This window comes from Saimiri boliviensis, chromosome 1 (assembly GCF_048565385.1).
Source record: "Saimiri boliviensis isolate mSaiBol1 chromosome 1, mSaiBol1.pri, whole genome shotgun sequence".
Lineage (NCBI taxonomy): Eukaryota > Metazoa > Chordata > Mammalia > Primates > Cebidae > Saimiri > Saimiri boliviensis.
In genome coordinates this window covers 89,149,055-89,175,324 of record NC_133449.1, presented here as the reverse complement: position 1 = coordinate 89,175,324, position 26,270 = coordinate 89,149,055, and the positions used below count along the sequence as shown (strand labels likewise).

The 26,270-nt window shown below is 38.1% G+C and overlaps 2 protein-coding genes across 3 annotated transcripts in view; one reads left to right on the top strand and one right to left on the bottom strand.

The window, feature by feature from the left end:
* The window catches only part of GTF2A1L (general transcription factor IIA subunit 1 like), an 87,136-nt gene extending 77,882 nt beyond the window's left edge, over positions 1–9,254 (top strand). For both annotated transcript variants that reach the window (XM_010333609.3, XM_010333608.3), the window contains one exon: positions 8,986–9,254. In XM_010333609.3, the coding sequence (XP_010331911.1) occupies positions 8,986–9,093 (108 nt within the window). In that variant the 3' untranslated portion in view covers positions 9,094–9,254. The remainder of the gene's footprint in view (positions 1–8,985) is intronic.
* Positions 9,255–17,230: 7,976 nt separating this feature from the next.
* The window catches only part of LOC101042120 (lutropin-choriogonadotropic hormone receptor), a 64,933-nt gene continuing 55,893 nt past the window's right edge, over positions 17,231–26,270 (bottom strand). The window contains exon 11 of the mRNA XM_074384829.1: positions 17,231–18,393. Coding sequence (XP_074240930.1) covers positions 17,241–18,393 — 1,153 coding nt within the window. The 3' untranslated portion in view covers positions 17,231–17,240. The remainder of the gene's footprint in view (positions 18,394–26,270) is intronic.

Here is a 26,270-nt window from a genome sequence, read left to right as displayed (position 1 = left end):
CATCAAAATTGAAAGAGCTAGAGGAGCAAGATCAAAAAAACTCAAAACCTAGCAGAAGACAGGAAATATCTAAGATCAGAGCAGAACTGAAGGAAATAGGGACACAAAAAACTCTTCAAAAAATCAATAAATCCAGGAGCTGGTTTTTTGAAAAGATCAACAAAATAGACAGACCACTAGCCAGATTAATAAAAAAGAAAAGAGAGAATAACCAAATTGATGCAATAAAAAACGATAAAGGGGATATCACCACAGATTCCACAGAAATCCAAACCATCATCAGAGATTATTACAAACAACTCTATGCACATAAATTAGTAAACCTGGAAGAAATGGATAAATTCCTGGACACCTGCACCCTCCCAAGCCTAAACGTGGAAGAAGCCGAAACTCTGAATAGACCAATAACATGGTCTGAAGTCGAGGCAGCAATAAAGAGCCTACCACCCAAAAAAAGCGCAGGTCCAGATGGGTTCACAGCTGAATTCTACCAGACATACAAAGAGGAGCTGATACCATTCCTTCTGAAACTATTCCAGACAATCCAAAAAGAGGGAATTCTTCCCAAATCATTTTACGAGACAAACATCATCCTGATACCAAAACCCGGCAGAGACTCAACAAGAAAAGAAAATTTCAGGCCAATATCCATGATGAACATAGATGCAAAAATCTTCAATAAAATACTGGCAAACCGATTGCAACAGCATATCAAAAAGCTCATCCACCATGATCAAGTAGGATTCATCCCGGGGATGCAAGGCTGGTTCAACATACGCAAGTCCATAAACGTAATTCACCACATAAACAGAACCAAAGACAAAAACCACATGATTATCTCAATTGACGCAGAGAAGGCTTTTGACAAAATTCAACAACCCTTTATGCTAAAAACCCTCAATAAACTAGGTATTGATGGAACGTATCTCAAAACAATAAAAGCTATTTACGACAAACCAACAGCCAATATCATACTGAATGGGCAAAAACTGGAAGCATTCCCTTTGAAATCTGGCACTAGACAAGGATGCCCTCTCTCACCACTCCTATTCAATATAGTACTGGAAGTTCTAGCCAGAGCAATCAGGCAAGAAAAAGAAATAAAGGGTATTCAAATTGGAAAGGAGGAAATCAAATTGTCTCTATTTGCAGATGACATGATTGTATATCTGGAAGACCCCATCATCTCAGCCCAAAATCTCCTGAAACTGATAAACAACTTCAGCAAAGTCTCAGGATACAAAATCAACGTGCAAAAATCACAAGCATTCCTGTACACCAGTAATAGACTTCAAGAGAGCCAAATCAAGAACGAACTGCCATTCACAATTGCTACAAAGAGAATAAAGTACCTAGGAATACAACTAACAAGGAACGTAAAGGACCTCTTTAAGGAGAACTACAAGCCATTGCTCAATGAAATAAGAGAGGATACAAACAGATGGAGAAACATTCCATGTTCATGGTTAGGAAGAATCAACATTGTGAAAATGGCCATACTGCCCAAAGTAATTTACAGATTCAACGCTATTCCCATCAAGCTACCAATGACCTTCTTCACAGAACTGGAAAAAAACACCTTAAACTTCATATGGAACCAAAAGAGAGCCCGCATAGCCAAGTCAACTCTAAGCAAAAAGAACAAAGCAGGAGGCATCACACTACCGGACTTCAAACTATACTACAAGGCTACAGTAATCAAAACAGCATGGTACTGGTACCGAAACAGAGATATAGACCAATGGAACAGAACAGAGGCCTCACAGGAAAAACAACATACCCACAACCATCTGATCTTCGACAAACCTGACAAAAACAAGCAATGGGGAAAGGACTCCCTGTTTAATAAATGGTGTTGGGAAAACTTGCTAGCCATGTGCAGAAAGCAGAAACAGGACCCCTTCCTGACACCTTACACCAAAATTAACTCTAGATGGATTAAAGACTTAAACATCAGACCTAACACCATAAAAACCTTAGAGGAAAATCTAGGCAAAACCATTCAGGACATAGGTGTAGGCAAGGACTTCATGACCAAAACGCCAAAAGCAATGGCAACAAAAGCCAAAATAGACAAATGGGACCTAATCAAACTCCACAGCTTCTGCATGGCAAAAGAAACAGTCAGTAGAGTGAATCGGCAACCAACAGAATGGGAAAAAATTTTTGCAGCCTACCCATCTGACAAGGGGCTGATATCCAGAATTTACAAAGAACTAAAGCAGATCTACAAGAAAAAAACAAACAAGCCCATTCAAAAATGGGCAAAGGACATGAACAGGTACTTTACAAAAGAAGACATACATGAGGCCAACAAACATATGAAAAAATGCTCATCATCACTGGTCATCAGAGAAATGCAAATCAAAACCGCATTGAGATACCATCTCACACCAGTTAGAATGGCGATCATTAAAAAATCGGGAAACAACAGATGCTGGAGAGGATGTGGAGAAATAGGAACACTTTTACACTGTTGGTGGGAATGTAAATTAGTTCAACCATTGTGGAAGACAGTGTGGCGATTCCTCAAGGACCTAAAAATAGAAATCCCATTTGACCCAGCAATCCCATTACTGGGTATATATCCAAAGGATTATAAATCATTCTACTACAAGGACACATGCACACGAATGTTCATTGCAGCACTGTTTACAATAGCAAAGACCTGGAACCAACCCAAATGCCCAACGATGATAGACTGGATAGGGAAAATGTGGTACATATACACCATGGAATATTACGCAGCCATCAAAAAGGATGAGTTCACGTCCTTTGTAGGGACATGGATGAACCTGGAAACCATCATTCTCAGCAAACTGACACAAGAGCAGAAAATCAAACACCGTATATTCTCACTCATAGGCGGGTGCTGAACAATGAGAACACAAGGACACAGGGAGGGGAGCACTACACACTGGGGTCCGTTGGGGGGAAATGGGGGAGGGGCGGGGGGTGGAAGTGGGAAGAGATAGCATGGGGAGAAATGACAGATACAGGTGAGGGGACGGAAGGCAGCAAACCACGCTGCCATGTGTGTACCTATGCGACAATCTTGCATGTTCATCACATGTACCCCGAAACCTAAAATGCAATAAAATAAAAAAAAAATAAAAATAAAAATAAAAAAAAATAAAAAAGAAAATTCTTCTAAGAATGTTGAATATTGGCCCCTACTCTCTTCTGGCTTATAGGGTTTCTGCTGAGAGATCAGCTGTGAGTCTGATGGGCTTCCCTTGGTGGGTAACCTGACCTTATTCACTGGCTGTCCTTAACATTTTTTCCTTCATTTCAACCTTGGTGAGTCTGATGTTTATGTGTATTGGGGTTGCTTTTTCTGAGGAGTATCTTTGTGGCATTCTCTGTATTTCCTGAATTTGAATGTTGGCCTGCCTTGCTATGTTGGGGAAATATGATAATATCCTGAAAAGTGTTTTCCAACTTGGTTCCATTCTCTGCATCACTTTCAGATACACCAGTCAAATGTAGATTTGGTCTTATCACATAGTCTCATATTTCCTGGAGGCCTTGTTCATTTCTTTTCACTCTTTTGTCTCTAATCTTGTCTTCTCATTTTATTTTATTAAATGGATCTTTTATCTGTGATATCCTTTCTTCTGCTTAATCGATTTGGCTATTGATACTTATGTATGCTTCACAAAGTTCTTGTGCTGTGTTTTTCAGCTCCATCAGGTCATTTATGTTTTTCTCTAAACTGGTTTTCTAGTTAGCAATTCGTCTAACCTTTTTTCAAGGTCCTTAGCTTTCTTGCATTGAGTTAAAACGTGTTCCTTTTGTTTGGAGGAGTTTGTTATTAACCACCTTCTGAAGCCTACTTCTGTCAATTCGTCAAACTCATTCTCCATCCAGTTTTGTTCCCTTGCTGGTGAGGAGTTGTGATCCTTTGGAGGAGAAGAGGTGTTCTGGTTTCTGGAATTTTCATCCTTTTTGTGTTCGTTACTCCCCATCTTCATGGATTTATCTACCTTTGGTCTTTGAAGTTGGTGACCTTCAGATGCAGTCTCTGAATGGATGTCCTTTTTGTTGATGTTGATACTATTCTTTTGTTTGTTAGTTTTCCTTCTAACAGGCAAGCTCCTCTGCTGGAGTTTGCTGGAAGTTTGCCTGGGTATCACCAGTGGACGCTGCAGAACAGCAAAGATTCGTTCTTATTTCTTTTTCTGGAAGCTTCGTCCCTGAGGGGTACCCGCCAGATGCCAGCCAGAGTTCTCCTGTATGAGGTGTCTGTCAGCTCCTACTTGGAGATGTCTCAGAGTCAGGATACAATAGGGTCAGGGACCCACTTGAGGAGGTAGTCTGTCCCTTATCAGAGCTTGAATGCTGTGCTGGGAGGTCTGCTGCTCTCTTCAGAACTGGGAGGCAGGGATATTTAAGCCTGCTGAAGCTGCACCCACAACCACCCCTTCCCCCAAGTGCTGTGTCTCAGAGAGATGTGGGTTTTATCTGTAAGTTCCTGATTGGGGCTGCTGCCTTTTCTTCAGAGATCCTCTACTCAGAGAGGAGAGGCAGTCTGGCTAGGTCTTACTGAGCTGCAGTGGGCTCTGCCCAGTTCTAACTTCCTGTTGGCTTTGTTTACACTGTGAGGGTAAAACCACCTACTCAAGCTTCAGCAATGGTGGACTTCCTTCCCTCCACCAAGCTCAAGCATCCCAGGTCAAGCTCAGGCTGCTGTGCTAGCAGTGAGAATTTCAAGCCAGTGGATCTTAGATTTCTGGGCTCTGTGGGGGTGGGACCTGACGAACTAGACCACTTGACTCCCTGGCTTCAGCCCCCTTTCCAGGGTAGTGAATGTTTCTGTCTTGCAGGGGTTCCAGGCATCAGTGGTGTATGGAGAAGAAAGTCCTGTGGCTAGCTTGGTGTCTTAAAATGGCTGTCCACTTCTGTGCTGGAAACCCACAACCCTGGTGGCATAGGCATTGGAGGGAATCTCCTGGTCTGTGGTTGAAAAGATCATGGGATAAGCACAGTATCTGGACAGGAGTGCATGGTGTAGTCCCATATGGCTTCCCTTGGCTAGGAGAGGGAGTTCCCCAATCCCTTGCACTTCCTGGGTGAGGCGACACCCCAGCCTGTTTCGACTCACCCTCTGTGGGCTGCACCCACTGTCCAACCAGTTCCATTGAGATGAAGCAGGTACCTCAGTTGGAAATGCAGAAATCACCTGCCTTCTGTGTCTATCTCACTGGGAGCTGCAGACTGGAGCTGTTCCTGTTTGGCCATCTTGCCAGCCTCTAGTATTCCTCCCCCCTCCCTCCCCCATCTCCCCTCCCCCTCCCCCTCCCCCTTCCCCCTCATCTCCCCTCCCCCTCCCCTCCCCCTCCTCCCCCTCCCCCTTCCCCTCCCCCTCCCCCTCCTCCTCCTCCCCCTCCTCCCCCTCCTCCCTCTTTCTTCTTTTCTTCTTCCTCCTCTTCCTCTTCTTCTTCTTCTTCTTCTTCTTTCTTCTTCTTCTTCCTTCTTCCTTCTTCTTCTTCTTCTTCTTCTTTCTTCTTCTTCTCTTGATTCATTTGGTGTTTGTCTTGGTGTATAATGTAACATACGGTTTCAACTTTTTATTTTTTTTTCCAGGCAGATACTCAATTTTCCTAACATTTTTTGAGAAGTCTATTTTGTTCCTAATGTTACAAAATGATTCATCATCTGCTACTGCATTTCTAAATGTATTTGGGTCTACTTCTTGATTTTCCATTTTGTTCCATTGGTTTGTCTGTCCATAGGCCTATGCTACTCTGATTTAATTATTAAGATTATTAATATTTGGTAAGGCTAATAATTCTTTACTAATTTTTTTTGCAGGGTTTTCCTGGATATTCTTGTTTATTTTTCACATTAACTTAATAATCATCTTGTCTGGTTCAAAATAAAACCCTGATGATTATTTTCATTGAGATCACATTAAATTAATGAAATTTGGTATTTTAATGATTTTGGCAAGGAATAGGTTGCAATTTTAGATGGGATGTCTGGGGAAGGGAATGCTTATTGAGAATGTAATAGGGTAAACGTCAGAAGGAGGTAAGGGAATGAATTGTGAGGATATTAAGGTTTAAGCATTTTAGACAGAAGGAACAAGAAATACAAAAAGCCTGAAGTAGGAGAATGCCTGTGTGTTCAGGGAACAGTGCAGAGGACAGAGCATAAGTGAGGAAAAATGAAGGATCTTGTAGTCCGTTGTAAGGACTTCAGTTTTTGGATGGCAAGTCATTAGAGAGTTTTGAGAAGATAAATGATATCTGATTTATGTTTTTAGCAGACACTCTGGGTATCCTGTTTATAGTAGACTGAAAGTGGGTATTGTCAGGGAACAAGGGTGAAAACAGGAACTAGTTATGAGGCTATTGTATTAATCTGGGCAAGATAAGATGATGGCTGAGATAAGAGTAACAGTAGTGGAAGTGGTAGAAGTGTTTGAAATATTGATGTATTTTGTAGATAGAACTAACATTTATTGATGGATCTGGATATGAGATGTGAGTAGCAAGCATAAAGAATACCTCTAAGATTTTCGACTTGAGCTCTTAGAATAAGAAGTGGTCATTTCCTAATGAGATGGGGAAGATTGTGAGGTTTGGGGAAGAGAGTATAGGTGTCATAGTTTTAAACTTGCTTCAGATGTTGATTTGACCTTCAGGAGGAGATGCTGAAGCAGTTGAATGAGAATTTGGGATTTAGGGGAGAGATGTGAGCTAGACATACATTTTTGGAGTGAACAGTATGTAGTTGGTGTTTAAAGTCATGAGACTAGGATCACCGAAAGTGAATATAAGCAAAAACAAGAATCCTGGTATACTTTAAAATTGAGAGGTAAGAGACATAAGTAGGATTCAGTAAAGGAAATTAAGGAGTGGCCAGAGAGTGAAAAACCAGAGGGTTCTGGAAGCCAAGTGAGGAGAATATTTCAGAAGAAAGAGTGTTGAGTGCTACCAGTAGGTCAAATATTTGTTCAGTTTATTCCTATTTATCTGGTTGATTGTGGTGCTCATTGGCTTATTCCTTTAGAATGTCTTCTGTTACTTCTATGTGTGAAGGCGTGAATTTCTTTATATTAATTTTATATCCATATTCTTAGTAATTTTTCATTGATTATTTTGGATTTTTGAGACATGCAATCACTGTATTTGTAAATTTATTCCTTCCCAATTTTTATATCTCTACTTGTCTTTTCTTGTCTAATTGCATTGGCTAGTACCTCTAGAGTGTTTAAGAAGTTGGATAATAGTGGGTATCCTTGTCTGTGTTCTGACTTTAGTGAGAATGCTTTTAGGGTTTTTTCCCACTAAGTGTATCACTGGCGTTTGGACTGAGGTTGTGTGTGTGTAAGACAGTCTTTTATTCTCTTTTTTTTTGAATTTTAAAGAATCTAAAATGTAATAGTTTTATTAAATACTTTTTCAACATTATTAGAGATGATTATATGATTTGTCAGTAACTCCAGTAATGTGATTTTCATCTTAATAAATTTCAAACATTGAGCTATTGTTGTATATCTAGAAAAAACATAGTCACTAGATAAAGGTACCACAATGAGTTGTTGCTTCTATTGTTTTTCTCCTCCTAAGTCTGGTCATATTTTATTGCCTGTGCTGAGTTTGGGATTTTGGTTGCCACTGCTGTATTCCTAAGAGATTTTTAAAACATGTGCAAGTGCCTTTGCAAGACAATTTGGGAATAAAACTCAGAAAAAAACTTTATTAGGACTTAAACCCCTCTCCCCCACAAAAATAGGGGTTTATCCTGTGTGTTTTCTTATGCTTCACAAAATGCATCTGAATACCATTCACAGCTTCTCTTCCTAGATTTGACTATTTGTAGTCAACAACTAGGTTTAAATTTTACCCTTAATCTCAGATCACATATTCCTAAGGCTTTTAAATAGTCACTTGCAGTTTACTTAGAGGTGGCAATGATTTTATGGCTTCTTACCTCTTGAAGTAGTAAAATTTCTTATTTTTTAAGAAAATTTTGTCTGTCTAGGCTGATTTATGGAATCTAGAAAATAGCCAGCATAATCTAACATATTATAAGCTGTATCTTCTGACCTTGTTCAGTGCTTTATTGTGACTTTCTTTTTCACAATGAAGTATCACTTTTTCATTTTTGATAATATTAACTACATCTTCCTTGCTTATTCCTTTGCAGACATACTGGACTCTTTGCTGTTCTTGAACAATCCAGGCATGCCTCTCTTCAGGACTACTTAATTCTTTTTTAAAAATTATTTTTATTATTTTTTATTTGTACCTCATCAACATTTTTTATTTTGTGGAGAGAGTCTAAGGATAATTGGCAGTATAGTTGTAATAGTAGATTGAATAATGTCTGTTTTACAAACATTAACATCCTACATTACATGTATGAATCCCAAAAATCTGAGACAAGTCTCAGATTTTTTTAAAAATTGTATTTTAGGTTTTGGGGTACATGTGAAGAACATGCAAGATTGTTGCATAGGTACACACATGGCAGTGTGATTTGCTGCCTTCTTCCCCATCACCTATATCTGCTCACTTCTGTTCCTTTTATCTGGAATGCTCCTGAGTCAATATCTGTCTGGCTTTATTCCTTATCTTCTTTAAGGTTTTTGCTCAATTATCACCTCAAATGACAGTATAATATTCTATATAATTTACTTATATATTAGGTTTCTGTCCATCCCTATTAAAATGTAAACTCTTAAAAGGCAGGGATTTTTTTTTGGTTTTGCATATATAGGATATATGTTTTTATATATAAAATACGCAGTATAGAAAAAATTATATATATCTTTAATATATCACCAGTGCCTAAAACAGTGTCTAATACATAGCAACTCAAATGTTTGTAGAATGAATAAACTATCTTGAGGAGGTTTTACTTTTAAGGTACTCACATTTAGGGTGAGAATAATCTCATTTATTGTAGCAAAGTAATGCAGGTGATCCTTTAACTTGTAAAATTAATTAATTTAAGCTATTTTTCTCCCCCCAGATTCATCGAAGCAAGAACAAATGGAAATTCTTTTTGAAAGATGGTGTTATGTGTTTTGGAGGGAGAGACTATGTATTTGCAAAAGCCATTGGTGATGCAGAGTGGTAAACCTTGTGAGCTCAGTACATCTATTTTGTGAACATCAGTTGGACTATTTGCATATTGTGAAATTCATTTTTATTTAAATATAGTCCAGCACAGAGCTGCTCAAATTTTTAGTTCACTGTATGGAATTTAATAAAATTATAATTCAGATGCAGATGCAAATACACAATTTTATATGTATTTTGTTTTATGTCTTAACAGAGTTTTAAAGAACTCTCATTCTATACCATTACAAAGCATAGATGCATTATGATAATGGAACATGAAGAAGTATCACATTTCTTTTTTCTTGAAGTAAAATTAAAATCACATTTCAGTTCCCCTTCATGGTAAAGTCAGTATCAGTTATTAGATTGGGACCAGCATTCTTCCCACCTCTCACCAAACCATGTTATAGAAGGTCCTTGGAAGTCTTTTAAGTAGTGGGATATTCAAGAAGGCTTCTTTGGGTTTTTATTCTGCACTGATCATTGGAGACATGCTGATTATTTAGGCCTAGATAGTCCCTTGGAGGCAGATGCCTGTAGTATTATTTGAACATAAAAATCTTTGCTGAGGCTAGGATTCCTGTAGCTAAGGATCAGCCTCTCTGGACTTACCATTTGGCTAGGCCATTCTTCTTTATATTTCTGGGGAATTGTGAGGAAGTAGGTTAGGTTCCTGTTGGTACTTCTTGAAATTTCAGACTTCTGTATTTTTCCTAATCATGGTGGGTTTTTCTTTCTCCCTACTTTTTCTGTTTTTCATGCAGTGGAAGACCCCTTTGCAAGCCCTTAGCTCTTCGAAGGCAGTACCTCACCCTTTTTTTCTTAACTGGGATCTCCTACATTGATTTTAGGCTTTCTAAAACAAAAGTCAAGAAGAGGTGTTCTCTTCAGGAACTTCTGCTTTGGCAATCTCATCTGAGATACAGAGGCCTGGATAGCGGTCTTGAAATCATAGGGAGAAAACAAAACATCAAAGAAATAGCCCTCATTTTTCCTGTAGCAATAAAAACAAAGCAAACTAATATTCTAATAAATTATTCTATGATACTGTCTTTCTTAGTAGATTCACATCTCTCAAAGAAATATTTTCCCCATCACTCTGCTGCTCTTAACAGGTGGGGCACATATGCTTTCTACGTCTAGGAGCTCTATTTTTATCCCTGAATGGTGTTTTTAGGGACGGTACCTGTCACACAAAAAGCAGTGCAGGGATGAGAAGGTTATGGCCTATTAAAGCTCCTTAAGGATTTGATACCTGGGCCTGACATCTTTTTGAAAAGTAACCCTACTGGGGAGTTTAATTTTTTCCAACACTTGTTCTTTCTAACCAGGAGGCTCAGCTATTGGTATATCTTCTCAAAATCTGGATGGATCTCTTTTGGGCCTTGGGCATCGTGGATGGGGTATTGTCTCTGGCCTAAAGTTGACAGCTGCATGAGGATTCAGTTAGTTCTAGTGAGTGGGCTGGGCTCCTAACTGTATTCTCCCACTAGGCCCGCTTCATCCTTAGAGTGATTGATCTTTTCTTTATTACCACTGCTATTCCAGATCCTTCTCTGGATCTTGAGAACTCCCAGGAGCTGTGGGTTGTTTTCAAGGTGTTGCCTTCCATGAAATGTCTGTATTCTCTACATGGAAAGCAAAAAGAGAGCTGTTTGCATTTGTCTCTAAAATACCCACTCCAGGGCTGAGGAGTGTACTTTCTTCTTCCTGTTTTCTTCCAGGCTCACCCAGTCATTCTGTTTTTGCCCTAGGCAAATTTTATTGCAAATTAAGGGCTGAATTTATTGATAAGGTGTACTCACCTGGGAACTGGGAATAAATGCGTTGGTTCAAGTTCCTGGCGGAGGCAATAATACTTGTTTCTAAAATGCCTTTCCTCTTTTTCACTGTGAACTTTAAAATCTCATTTTACTTTAGTGATTTTTTTAAGTGGCATATTACAAATACTGTTATTATATTGGGCCCCTTTATTTGTGTAGTGAATTTTATCATTAAAGAACACAGTCATAGTTGTTCATTTGTGTCTCTGCTTGCCCTCTTGCCCCTGGTCTTTTAAAAATGCAAAAAAATCGGCCGGGCGCGGTGGCTCAAGCCTGTAATCCCAGCACTTTGGGAGGCCGAGGCGGGTGGATCACGAGGTCGAGAGATCGAGACCATCCTGGTCATCATGGTGAAACCCCGTCTCTACTAAAAATACAAAAGCTGAGGCAGGAGAATTGCTTGAACCCAGGAGGCGGAGGTTGCGGTGAGCCGAGATCGCGCCATTGCACTCCAGCCTGGGTAACAAGAGCAAAACTCCGTCTCAAAAAAAAAAAAAAAAAAAAAAAAAAAAAAAAAAAAAAATCAATTTAAATGTATGCTTACCACAAAACAATAATTTTCCTTGCATGATAACATAAACTGATTAGATAGTTTCAGTGGTGACTATGGAGCTTATTAAGAGTCACCAAATTATTTTGGATCTGTTACTTTTTTATTAGTCTCAGATAATGCTAGGAAAAATCCTAGTTCTTGAGAAGTCATCTGAACAGTGACTTTCACATTTTTTGGCCAGAATCTATACTAAGAAATAGAATTTAACAACTCAGTTTATATTTGCATGTCCATTATCACACAATAACACAAATGAAGCAAAAATTTCAGAAAATCATGCTTGCCTTTAGCATATGATAGCCTTCTGACATCATCTATTTGATTCTGTTTGTTTCATTAAAAAAGTTGATAGTGTTGACCACTAAATTGATTTCACTATCTACATTTTTAGCCTGTGTAGTAAAGATAGAGTGAGACACTAGTTCATTTTAAAAGAGAAAATTATTTTTCAAGCCCTGTAAGTCAGGAAAGTTTACCTGAGATTTGGCTTTGTTATATTACTTTTACTTCAGGAACCTCTTTATATGTCCAAGATCAACATTTCCTATTGCATTTTTGTAACAAAATACTCTAAAGTAAGTTTCTTAAGTTCTTATAAAGACAGTCTCTTGGCAAATGTCATTTCTGTACTCTTTTATAGGTAGAGAGATTTCTATGCCAGTATACTTTTGAGAATTTCTCAAGTATTTTTTATTATCATACTGTAATTCTTTGTTTCTTCACTCCCTCTTTTCCTTCTCCTCCTCTCTCTCTCTCTCTTTTTTTTTTTTTTTTTTAACGACAAGGTCTGGCTCTTTCACCCATGCTGGAGTGCAGTGGTGCTGTCTCAGCTTACTGCAACCTCCACTTCCCAGGCTCAAGAAATTCTCATGCTTCAGCCTCCTAAGTAATTGGGACTACAGGCATGTGCTACCATGCCCAGCTAATTGTAATTTTTGTAGAGATGGGGTTTTGCCATGTTGCCCAGGCTGGTATCAAATTTGTGAGTTGAAGTGATTTGCCTCCCAAAGTACTAGGGAGCTCAATACCCAGGCTGGTATCAAACTTGTGAGCTCAAGTGATTTGCTTCCTAAAGTACTTGGCCTCCCAAAGTACTAGGATTACAGGTGTGGGCCACTACGCCTGGCCTATGCTGTAGTTCTTTCTTACTTTTCTCTCTGTAGACTAAGAAGGTCTGGCGGAGTTTGCACAGTTAGTCTCTTAGGGACTGACCAACTGACCTTGTCTGGTACATTTACCTATTTTATTCAATGTGCGGAACACCTCAGTCATGGTTATAATATATGTAAATAATCCCCTCTATATCTCAGACTCCATAGAGCAACAAGAAATTCTAATTGACACACTCAGTTTTAGTCACTTAGGTTGTGCAGGAAAATGAATAACTTAGAGTGAATAGCATCAATTAATTGTGGTGGGTAAGGCGGAAAGGGATTTAGTGGGAGATTTTATTCTGACTCACATTAGTAGGTTAATATTATCCTGGTTTTCATGTAAATACACTCTAAGCCAGGTGGGAATATTGTGATTTATAACTAGAAAGCTAAATTGTAAGTAGAAAGCCCTCGGTAATAACTCTTAGGGGGAAAAGATAAAAGTACTGCTCATTTTGAGGAAAAGATTATTTCTAATTATAAGCACATTTATTGAAATTTTCATGACAGAGATACTTAATTTACATATGGACTTACTACAATTTGAGGAAACCCAAATCATGCCCTTTACAGCAAATATTATAAATGGAGGAAAAAATACCATTGCCTTTTAAAATTGTTTTGTAAATTTAGATGAGTTATTCCAGATGAATTAGCCCCTCTTAGCCATTTTGCAACCTGCCAGAGATAATACCAAATGTTTGTTTAAAAACTACAGAATAGAAGTATAAATTTATTGAGTATTGAATTTTTATGATTTAGGTATGAGAAATTATACAGAATAAGAATATACATGCTTTCGATGAGACTGTCTCCTATAGGAAATACTTCTTAACTAGGACAGTTTTATTTTAGTCATAAAAATGAATCAGCTTAAAACATTATTAATCATCTATGATGTGTAAGACTCTAGATGTAGTCGGAGACAGAAGAGATGAGTGTATCCCTAAAAAAATTCCTATCATAGGTGAATAAGAGGTGTACTTGTAAAGATAATTAATACTCAGCAGTGTAGGGTAAGCGACAAATGAGTGATGCAGAGGAGAAATGCTAAAGAAGTCCAAAGAGAGAGACCATTGTGAGTTAGGTATTTATTAATTATGCCCTACTTTATTTTGGATAAAGGAGGAGTCTTGACTATAGTGGATTAGGGAGAAAGTAAAGAGAGTTTAATTTTTTAAAAATGAAAAAGATAGGGCGGGCATGGTGGCTCATGCCTGTAATCCCAGCACTTTGGGAAGCCAAGGCAGGAGGATTGCTTGAAGACAGAAGTTCAAGACCAGCCTGGGCAACATGGCTAAACCTCATCTCTACATGGAGAAAAAACATGGAGAGAAAAAAAAAAAGCCGGGCATGGTGGTACATGCCTGTAGTTCCAGCTACTTGGGAGGCTGGGTGGGAGGATCACTTGAGCCCAGGAGGTAGAGGCTGCAGTGAGCCAGAGTAGATACTGGAGCTCCCTGAATATTAGGCTAAGCTCTAAAATTTAAATTTATAGGTTGGATGAATTGCTCAGGTTTTTTTCTTTGCAGGTATATAATAAGGTGAAATAGGATTTTATAAAGATTAATCAATGGTAGTGGGTATGAGAGTATGGACATGGGAAAGATTGGATATGAATAAAAATTAGGGAGACAGTACAGGAATAAGGAGAAAATGACCTGATATGTGGATGTGGCAGTAGGAATACAATTTTTTTTTCATTTTACATTTATATGGATTTTTTTTTTCTTTTTGAGACAGGGTCTCACTTCATTGCCTAGGCTGGAGTACAGTAGCATCAGAGCTCACTCCAGCCTCGAATTCCTGAGCTCAAGTGATTCTCCTGCCTCAGCCTCCTGAGTAGCTGGGTCTAGAGAGGCATGCTGCCACCATATCTGGCTAATTTAAAATTTTTTATTTTTGTAGAGATGGGGTCTTGCCAAGTTGTCCAGGCTAATCTTGAACTTTTGGCTTCAAGTGATCCTCCTGCCTTGTCCTCTCAATGTGTCTGGGCATGAGCCACCATGCCTGGCCCTGGAATATAAACTGGTGTAGAAGACAATTCAAAAGAATAACTGATAGAGCTTAGTAACTGAAGAATATGGGAATGAGAATGAGGGAGAGAATAAACTGTGACTCCATGTGTTAAAATGTAGACAATAAACATCAGCTTTTGTGCAAAAGTAATGAAAGTTATCACCAGAGTATCTGTACAAGTACCTTGGTCTCAGACTGCATTTGAGTGTGTAATTTAAATAAAGTTTCTCCACAAGAATAGATTTTATTTTTCCCTTTATGCTTTTTTGCTTACTTAGCTGTTTTGGTTCTGGGATTTATATATGACTCAGAAAGTTTATGTTAGGTATACAGCAACATGACTAATTAGTATTCTGTTATATTGCTGAGACAAATCTTAAAACACTAGCTTGTGAGAGAGACCTGCATCTAAATAAAGACAAGTGACTTGTTATGCAGCAGAAAAGTCAGAGATGTGAAATCACAGTACAGGGAAGAGATTTTATAAAATTTATAATGTTAGGATCTCTTTGAATCACTTTGCACAGTGGCATAAGGATTGAAAACAGATTGGATGTGTAGAGTGTGTAGTTATGTCTATAAATTTATATAATCTCAAAGGAGCTAAAAACAGGAAATAGCACAGATATTGATAGAATAATAGAAACAGTGTTCTATTCATACAATGTAATACAATCAACAATGAAAAGAAATAAACTACCAATTCAAGCAATAACATGGATGAATAGCAAACACATTGGGTTGAGTCAAAGAAGCCTTATAAAAAAAGTATATACTATATGGTCTGTTTATATGAAGCTCTAAAACAGACTAATTGGTGGGAGAAAAAAATAAAAATCAATCCTTACCTCTGGGGCTGGGTGTCAGGAATTAACTGGGAAGGGCAATGAGGGAACTTTCTGAGGGTGATAATATAGTATTAATGTCTTGACAGAAGTTTGGGTCACAGGGTGTGTGTATTTCTCAAAACTCATTAAATGGTGTGCTTAAGATTTGTCCATTTCACTATATGTAAATTTTATCTAGAAATGTAGATAAATATCATGGCTAGTAATAAGAGGGCTAAAATAGTTAGGGCTAAGTACTGATGTCTGCAAATTACTCTGAGATACATAAAAAATAAGATGATAAATAATGATAATTATATATATAATGAAGCTAATATGGTAAAATATTTTTGAACCTAAATGGTGCTATATGGGTGTTCACTGTACAATTCTTTTAATTTTTCTGCACATTTAAAAATGTAATAAAATGTTGGGGAAAATTTAAGGAACTTTGAATGCATCAGCCCTTGGATGACTGTTTTACCAATACGGGAATAAGTAAAATACAGTGATTGAGAGACTAGGGTCCTGAATCAGAGCTTTTAGTTTAAATTCTATTAGTTGTATCTTTTATTTTTTTTGAGAACTTTGGCAAATTATAGGTTTTGCTTTCCTGCAAAATGTGAATAATGTCTACATTGTAGAGTTTTATGAAGATTAAATCAGTTAAATTATATAACATTTATCAAGATGTTTGGTGTAGAATTAGCTTTCAGTAAGAATTATGTTAAAAAAAAAAGACAGAGCATAGAAAAAACACTAGTTAAAACCATAGTTTTGTTGTCCTATAAGATTTAATTTCAGTAAGTAAAAATATCTTCTAGCAAATACTGAACATATTTTTCTATATTCTCCAAAGTATAGAAATGATGAAGCTTAATTATTTTAAATATTTAGACATTTTATTTTTTTATTCAAATAAAAATATAAGCTCTAGAAAAAGCTTTTCATTATATGTTTGATAACTTCAGAGTAATTGTAATTCGGCCCATTTGTAGTATACTATTGCCAAGATCTTGAGGTAGGAAGCAGGAAAACAAAATGGACTGAGACAGCATTCCTACTCACGAGGAGTTCACAGTCTACAGCTTAATGTTTCAGTAAGCAAATAGGCTGAACTGTGCTTTTAGATGTTTACCTTAAATTATAAATAAGTAGAATCCAGACAGGGGATAGATAAAAGTCTGTATAATAGCACAAATAGAACTTTCTGTGGTGACAAAAATATTCTGTGTCTGTGCTGTCCAGTGAGATAACCACATATAGCTATTGAGAACTTTAAATGTGGCTAGTGCAACTGAGAAACTACATTTTTCATTTAATTTTAATTTAGCCACACGTGGCTAGTGGCTACCATATCGGACAGTGCATCTCTAGAGTGTGTTTTTCAAACTGCCTGAGGAAAAAGGCCAGTTTATTTCAAATTTCTGATCTCTTATGAACTAATATTTTTATAGAATGTAATACAGATTACAAAAATGAAAAAAAGATATGCAAAATACCACCTCAATTTTTTAAAATATTAGATTCATCAAGCAAAATTACTGTGTCAACATTTCTATAAAAATTTCTAACCGGTATTTATGTCATCATGTACCAGTGACAGATAGTTTTTAGAACGGCATTGGTCATAGACTAAACTTTCTGCTAGGTAGAGGTCTCTTGCCCAGTGTATCTACACATAAATAATTTTCTAAATCCAACCCTTTATGTTAAAATTACTGGTACAGATAATTTTTTTTAACAGGTTTAAGAACAATTCAATAATGCAGTTACTGATGTAACAGTTAATATTCTTTGTAGCAATTCTTGTCTAGGAGAGCTGTATCTTGACAGTGCAATGCGGACAACTTCAAGGTGGACTGAGAAGGCTTATTTGATACAGTGAAGCCATTTTTGTAGTTGGAGGTATACGCTGAAAAATCCTTCCTTCTGTAAAGTTCAGCTCGATGTTTACAGCAGCCAAATTTGCCTAGCAACAGAAAGAAATCTCTTCGGAATGTCTTAGTGAATATTGCATACAGAAATGGATTGGCACAAGAATTGATGGGATAAAAAAGAACCAGTAAAACTTTAGAGTTGGTTACTGTGATAAGAGGCATTTTGAAGGCAGCTGAGATGGCAAAAAAAGAGATAGGTGCCATGCAGGTGAAATCTGTGAAGATGAGGATTGCCATCTTCTTGGCAATCTTTGTATCTTTGTTGGTAGCCATTAATTCTGGGTTTCGAACTGCAAAATAAATTTTAATGTAGCAAGCACAAATTATGATGAAGGCCACCACATTGAGAATCAGGATGGTTAATATATAGACTTGTGAGAGAGTAGTTTCCACATCCATGGGGAAGCAAATACTGACTTTCATGTAATTGCTGACACCCACAAGGGGCAACATAGCAATTAGAGAAGAAAAGAGCCACCCTCCAAGCATAATCAGAATGGCATGTCTTAATCGCAGCTTTTGGTCCAGGTGAATAGCATAGGTGATGGTGTGCCATCTTTCTAGAGTGATGACGGTGAGAGTGTAGACGGAAAGTTCACTTGCGAAAACAGTGAAAAAGCCAGCAGTGCTGCACCCACTCCCTGTCTGCCAGTCTATGGCATGGTTATAGTACTGGCCTTTGGTTTGGGAATCAACTGAGGCTATGAGCAGCAGATAGAGCCCCATGCAAAAGTCTGCAAAGGAGAGATTGCACATGAGAAAACGAGGCACTGTAAGTTTGTAACGACTTGTCAGGAGAACAAAAAGGACAGTCATGTTTCCCATGATGGCTAGAATATTAATCAGCCAAATCAGGACTCTAAGGAAGTCATAACCCATAATATCTTCACAGGGATTAAAAGCATCTGGTTCAGGAGCACATCGGGGTGTCTTGGGTAAGCGGAAGCCGTAATCATAGTCCCAGCCACTCGGTTCACTCTCAGCAAATATGGCAGGATAACTGTAAGAAGAATTATTGGCTTGATTTAAGAGATTTTCTCTGAGTATTAAAACATTTCAAGAATTATTCGTTTTTTTTAAAGCCAAAGAAACAAGGAAACAGCCACAATAACCTCAGCCTTATGTTTATTTGTTAAATTATTTGAGAACTCTTATTTGATGTAGGAGTTCCCTAAGAAGGGAATGAAAAGCCATTTAGACTATATATAGATATATATATTACATTGATGCAAAGATTTAATGAAGCTGTTTACAAAGGATGATTTTCTGTGGAAAACAAGTTTAGAAAGACAATCTATGCTTGCTAAATCTAAAGTAATCCTTTCTTGGCATTTTCTTAGCTATTTATCTCTCATTTAGTTGCCAGCCAAACTGCTACCAAGCTGTTTGTGTGTTGCAGAACACAAATAGAACTGTAAGGCTCACGTTGAAAATCATTAGCTACTGGTGGACTTGTTTGTACTTAAGTCCCTGGCTAATCAAATAGTCCAATCAAGAAATAGAAACCAAGGATAGATTATTAGAAATTTAGGAGCAGAGGAAGAATATAGTTGTGGACAATAGGAAGAGGTGGTGAAAATATTGCTATTTAGGGATATGAGTCAAAGGCTGAGGGAGGATTATGAGGTAGTCTGTCCCTAGTGAAAGAACAGTCCTTTCTTTGCCACTCCTTTCCAACCCCACTGCTACTTCCTGAGTTTAGGTTTTTGTCCTTTCTTATGGAGCAATTAGTTTTCGTCCTGATATCCTTTATCCAATTTTAGCCCTCTCCCTATTCCATTTTGTATGTTCCTTCTAGAATGGCCTTTCCCGAATTCAAAGTTATTCATTTCACTTACCCAAATCAAACCTGCCCCAGGTTCTCATTGGTTGAGATAAAATCTAAACTCATTGTGATGATTTCCAAGGCTCTCCTTGATCTGGGTTCTACCTATCTCTTCAATCTCATCTCTAAGAAGCACTGGTGCTGCAGAATTCAGAGAATGGGCTAGAACGAGACTGCCAGGATCCAACCCTAGCACAGCTGTTACAGGCTGTATAATCCCAGGAGAGTTAATTTATATCTCTGTACCTCAAGTTCTTTATTTGCCAAGTAGGGATAATAATCATACCTTCCATGTTAAAGTTGTGCTAATAATTGAATGCGTTCGTACATGTAGAATGTTTAGAATAATTCTTGAAGCAATAAATAGTAGAGATTCTTAACATTATCTCTTGTAGATCCCTTGTGCAACCTTCCCTTTGGTCACATAAAATGATGTGTAGCTCTCTGAATAAGTTCTACTGTTTCATTCCTTTGTCTTTGTACATACTTCTGGCTGGAATTTTTTTCCTTTTCTCATCTCTCTGGTGAATTCCTCCTCATCTGTAAAGATAAGTTCTCCTATAAAGGCTTTCTTGATTATACTCCCCGAGTTTTATTTATCCACCTGCCAGAGCTGCAGTTAGTACAACTGCAATTATCAAAACATATTGCAAGTAAGTGATGATGCATGTCTGTCTTCTTTCATTGTCTATTCGCTTCTTGAAAACAGAGGACTAGGTTTTACTTATTTCTGAAATCCCAGTTCCTAGCACAGTTTTGGCTCAGTGTTCATTCAACAAATGTTTGTAGAGTGAATAATTCTAAACCAGGATGATACTGCTATGAAAAGAATTGAGAAGATACAGAGACAATGAGCACACAGGATCATGCATGTAGGCTCAAAAACCATTTTTGTTTTTACCCATCTTCTGCTAATATAATATTAGGAACTGGAGAAATGGGCACAATTTTTCTGTCAAGGACATTACAAATATATATTTGTAATATATTTTTGCATACTATATGAGGAGCCTTATGGTTCTTATACATTAAAAGGATATTTTTCTCTACTGTCAAACCTAACTTCTCATGTTCTGTATTTTAAGTGTATACCTAGTTCAGTGAGTGGAGGAAATAATAAATTGGAAGAATACAACACTGATGAGAATGAACACAGATTTAAAAAAAGAAAAAAATCTGTGACCTGGGACTCCAAAAATGTGTTAGAGTATTGTGGAGCCCAATTTGGAGCTAGAGAAGGGCTGCTGCTATGTACAGAAGATCACATAGGAACCTCCCTTGTTTTATTATTAAATATTGTAATAACCAGCACATTTGTTTGTCCTCTTCTTAGAGACATCAATATAATTACCATTTTTAATCTTTAAAGGGAGAAGATGGTTATGAAGAACTATTAAAGAAAATAGATCATTAATTTCTTAGCATTAGAAAGGTTTTTAGGCTGGGCACAATGGCTCACACCTGTAAGCCCAGCACTTTGGGAGACCGAGGTGGGTGGATCACCTGAAGTCAGGAGTTTGAGATGAGATGGCCAACATGGCGAAACCCCATCTCTACTAAAAATACAAAAATTAGCCAGGCGTGGTGGCCTGTAATTCCAGCTGCTTGGGAGGCTGAGGCAAGAGAATTGCTTGAATCTGGGAAGCGAAGTTTGCAGTGAGCTGAAATTGCACCACCGCATTCCAGCCTGGTTGACAGAATAAGGCTATCTAAAAAGAAAGAAAGAAAGAAAAAAAGGTTTTTAAAGACCATCTCATTGAATCCTTTCCTTTATTGATAAGGAGACCAAGATTAAAGGAGGTAAGTGACTTGCCCAAGGTCTCTCAGGGATAGTGACAGTGGCAGCATGAGGTCTTCATAACCACAGTTCAGAGACCTTTCACCTAACTTCATCCTCTCTTACTGTTTTTCAAAGTGTGGTCCTTGGACCATCTCCATCGCAATCATCAGGGTATTTGTTAAAATGCAGAATCTTGGCTTTATCCCAAATGCTGAATAAGAAAAATCTCTAGAGACAGAGCCCAGGAATTTGCATTTTAAATAAGTTCTCTGGATGATTTATACAAAATAATAACCTTTGTTAAATCAGGTGAAAACGTTCTAACTATTCCTGATTTCCTTTACTCCTTTCCCCTTATCAAAATGGCTTCAGCTGTTAGAAACATTATTGTAAAACTTGTAAAATTTCTGCCATGATTTCTGCTTAAATTTATGTCAATAAGAGGTCAAGCATGTTTCCTCACTTCCTCTTGCTATCTGGTCCTTTGTCCTTTCTTTTTTTTTTTGCCTTAATGGGCATATGTCTAGCAATTTTTCTCCTTGGTGATTTGTCTTCAGACTAAACACCCACCTGCTGTTACTACATTTGTGTCCTGGGATTGCTCCTGAGGGCAGCATCATACTTACTGACAAACCCCAGCATGGAGGTGTTTTTAGTCTTCGGGGCTATGCGGGGAGTATGAATGGGCTCACACAGGCTTAGTAATATTGAATCAGAGGAAGGAGAGCTGTAGCACCGCTGGTCCAGTCACAAGAAAGAAAGGAGAAAAGATGGAAATTTTAGGAGGACAGTAGGCCCAGCCATAGAGGTAAGGATGCATTATCTTGGGGAGAAGAGATAAGGCTTAGTGGCGAGCTCTAGAATTTCTAAACTCTAGGGACTGAGGAATGGCTATTTGGTGGGAAGTAGGAGGTAGATTTATAATAAAATGCTTTCACAAGGTGAATGCTCTTTTTACTTAGATTTTATGTTAATTTCAGTCAGTTTTGGAGATTAGCTAGAGATTAGGGACTTGTCTTAAAGCAGTGTTAGCATAACAAACTCAAGGTTATATATTCTCATATATAACTTGGTGAGGATTATATTGAGGATGGGTTAAAGTTTCCCTCAAACCACTCCTTGGTGCTATCATTAACTATACCCGTAAGTGTTTTCCTGTTGATAAGAATTAAGCCATGTGGTTGCAAAAGAGTTGTGTAGAAGGTTACTGATAGAATACTGAGTAAGAAGAGTGGGAAGGGTGAAGAAAGGCCACTGGAGGATACATGGTGTCAGACCTAATGTGAGAAAAGGAAAAGGAGACAATAATACTTATTTACCCTTGGTGTTGTCACATTGCTTAGAGGAGAAAGGTCTCAAAAAGGATAAATTTTGCCAGTAATAGTGTTACTGGAAGGTTACTGCCAAGGATTCATATCCTTGGAATGGAACCCCAAAGTCCAGGGTCGTTCCACCACACCACCCTGAAGCATCTGTATTACTTGGAGATTGATAGGAAAAGAAAAGAAGAGAAAATTTCAGAAAGAGATTGGCAAAGTGTCTTAAAGGAGCACTCAAGAGGATATAATAAAACTTCTAAATCTTAGTAAATGAGGTATAGGGACAGTGCGATTATCTTGTTTTTAAAATATATTTTATTGCATTTTAGGTTTTGGGGTACATGTGAAGAACATGCAAGATTGTTGCATAGGTACATACATGGCAGTGTGGTTTGCTGCCTTCCTCCCCATCACCTGTATCTGGCATTTCTCCCCATGTTATCCCTACCCAACTCCCCACCCCACACTGTCCCTCCGCTAGTTCCCCTCCCACAGACCCCAGTGTGGGATGCTTCCCTCCTTGTGTCCATGTGTTCTCATTGCTCAACACCCGCCTATGAGTGAGAACATGCAGTGTTTGATTTTCTGTTCTTGTGTCAGTTTGTTGAGAATGATGGTTTCCAGGTTCATCCATGTCACTAAAGGACACAAACTCATCATTTTTTATGGCTGCATAGTATTCCATGGTGTATATGTGCCACATTTTCCCTGTCCAGTCTATCATCAATGGGCATTTGGGTTGGTTCCAGGTCTTTGCTATTGTAAACACTGCTGCAATGAACATTTGTGTGCATGTGTCCTTATAACAGAACGATTTATAATCCTTTAGATATTTACTCAGTATTGGGATTGCTGGGTCAAATGGAATTTCTATTTCTAGGTCCTTGAGGAATTGCCACACTGTCTTCCACAATGGTTGAACTAATTTACACTCCCACCAACAGTGTAAAAGTGTTCCAGTTTTTCCACATCCTCTCCAGCAACTCTTGTCTCCAGATTTTTTAATGATTGCCATTCTAACTGGCATAAGATAGTATCTTAATGTGGTTTTGATTTGCATTTCTCTATGACCAGTGATGATGAGCATTTTTTGATATATTTGTTGGCCTCATATATGTCTTCTTTTGTAAAGTGTCTGTTCATATCCTTTGCCCACTTTTGAATGGGCTTGTTTTTTTCTTATAAATCTGTTTTAGTTCTTTGTAGATTCTGGATATTAGCCCTTTGTCAGAATGGTAGATTGCAAAACTTTTTTCCCATTCTGTTGGTTGCTGATTCACTCTAATGACTGTTTGTTTTGCTATGCAGAAGCTCTGGAGTTTGATTAGGTCCCATTTGTTTATTTTGGCTTTTGTTGCCAATGCTTTTAATATTTTGGTCATGAAGTCCTTGCCTATGCCTATGTCCTGAATGGTTTTGCCTAGGTTTTCTTCTAGGGTTTTTATGGTGTTAGGTCTTATGTTTAAATCTTTAATCCATCTGGAGTTAATTTTAGTGTAAGGTGTCAGGAAGGGGTCCAGTTTCTGCTTTCAGCACATGGCTAGCCAGTTTTCCCAACACCATTTATTAAACAGGGAATCCTTTCCCCATTGCCTGTTTTTGTGAGGTTTGTCAAAGATCAGATGGTTGTAGATGTGTGGCATTGCCTCCGAGGCCTCTGTTCTGTTCTATGGGTCTATATCTCTGTTTTGGTACCAGTACCATGCTGTTTTGATTACTGTAGCCTTGTAGTATAGTTTGAAGTCAGGTAGTGTGATGCCTCCAGCTTTGTTCTTTTTGCTTAGAATTGACTTGGCTATGTGGGCTCTCTTTTGGTTCCATATGAAGTTTAAGGTGTTTTTTTCCAGTTCTGTGAAGAAGGTCACTGGTAGCTTTATGGGGATATCATTGAATCTGTAAATTACTTTGGGCAGTATGGCCATTTTCATGATATTGATTCTTCCTAACTATGAGCATGTTTCTCCATCTGTTTGTGTCTTCTCTTATTTCGTTGAGCAGTGGTTTGTAGTTCTCCTTGAAGAGGTCCTTTACATTCTTTGTTAGTTGTATTCCTTGGTATTTTATTCTCTTTGTAGCAATTGTGAATGGCAGTTTGTTCTTGATTTGCTTCTCTCTAAATCTGTTATTGGTGTATAGGAATGCTTGTGATTTCTGCACATTGATTTTGTATCCTGAGACTTTGCTAAAGTTGCTTATCAGTTTCAGGAGATTTTGGGCTGAGATGATGGGTTCTTCTAAATATACAATTATGTCATCTGCAAATAGAGACAATTTGACTTCCTTCTTTCTGAAGTGAATACCCTTTATTTCTTTTTCTTGCCTGGTTGCTCTGGCTAGAACTTCCAATACTATATTGAATAGGAGTGGTGAGAGAGGGCTTCCTTGTCTGGTGCGAGATTTCAAAGGGAATGCTTCCAGTTTTTGCCCATTCAGTATGATATTGGCTATGGGTTTGTCTTAAATAGCTTTTATTATTTTGAGATACGTTCTGTCAATACCTAGTTTATTGAGAATTTTTAGCATAAAGGGCTGTTGAATTTTGTCAAAGGCCTTCTCTGCATCTATTGAGATAATCATGTGGTTTTATGTCTTTGGTTCTGTTTATGTGGTGAATTATGATTATAGATTTGCATATGTTGAACCAGCCTTGCATCCCAGGGATGAAGCCTACTTGATCATGGTGGATAAGCTTTTTGATGGGCTGTTGCAATTGGTTTGCCAGTATTTTATCAAAGAGGTTTGCATCTATGTTCATAATGGATATTGGCCTGAAGTTTTCTTTTCTTGCTGAGTCTCTGCTGGGTTTTGGTATCAGGATGATATTACACTCATAAAATGATTTGTGAAGATTCCCTCTTTTTGGAGTATTTGGAATAGTTTCAGAAGGAATGGTATCAGCTCCTCTTTGTATGTCTGGTAGAATTCGGCTGTGAACCCATCTGGACCTTGGCTTTTTTTTGGTTGGTAGGCTCTTAATTGCTGCCTCAACTCCCTGTTTCAGTCCCTTTTTATCAGTCGAACGGGTGACTCTGTCTCCCAGGTGTTCTAGTCACCTGTAGAAAAGGTACCCAGATCTGTGTGATTTCCCATGTGGTGACCCACTGCATTGGCTGGAACAGCTGTGCTGGAGATTCATGGTGCTTTTTAGCCCTGGAATCTCCTGGCCTGGCTCCCTGTTTCAGTCCCCTTTTTATCAGTTGAATGGGTGACTCTGTCTTTCAGGCACTCCAGTCACCAGCTGAAAGGGCGCCTGAATCCGTGTGAGTATTTTGTGTGGAGACCTGCTGTACCAGCCAAAATAGCCATGCTGGCCACCCGTGGGGCTCCTCTGCCCAGGAATCTCCTGGCTTGTGGGTAACAAAAATCTGTCTGGAAATGCGGAGTCCACTCACCCTCCATGCTGTCACTGGGAGCTGCAATCTAGAGCTGCTCCTAATTTGCCATCTTGGATCCCTCCCTTGGGATTATCTTTTGAGGCATGCTCTTTTACAGTTTAAGACAAGTAAAATGCCAAGGCAGCCAGCCTTTATAGCAGAAAAATGTTAAAAATTAGTCAGTAAAACAGGAATGTAGCTTCCATCCATTGTATGTTAGTGATAGGATTAAAATTACAACGTGGCCTAAGTCTTCTTAAAGAGAAATGGTTACTTCTAAGCTACATTTGCAGTTAGTTAATCTCTGTGGAATGCTGACCATGTGACCAAGTGAAAATTCTTACAAATGAAGCTATCAGTTCTGTGAGCCTTTAGTGACATCAAAATAACTGCAAATTTTTAATTTTTGAGGAGGATTTAATGTATTTGTAGAGTAAATATTAAGGAACATTATAAAATCATTTGTTCAAACAGTTGAAAGAGATACCTGATTAACTTGAGGCCAATTGCAAAGAAAAAATTCCCATTTAAAAACTATTAAAAGATGCTTTGCAACAGCTCCCCAACCAAGATTTATAT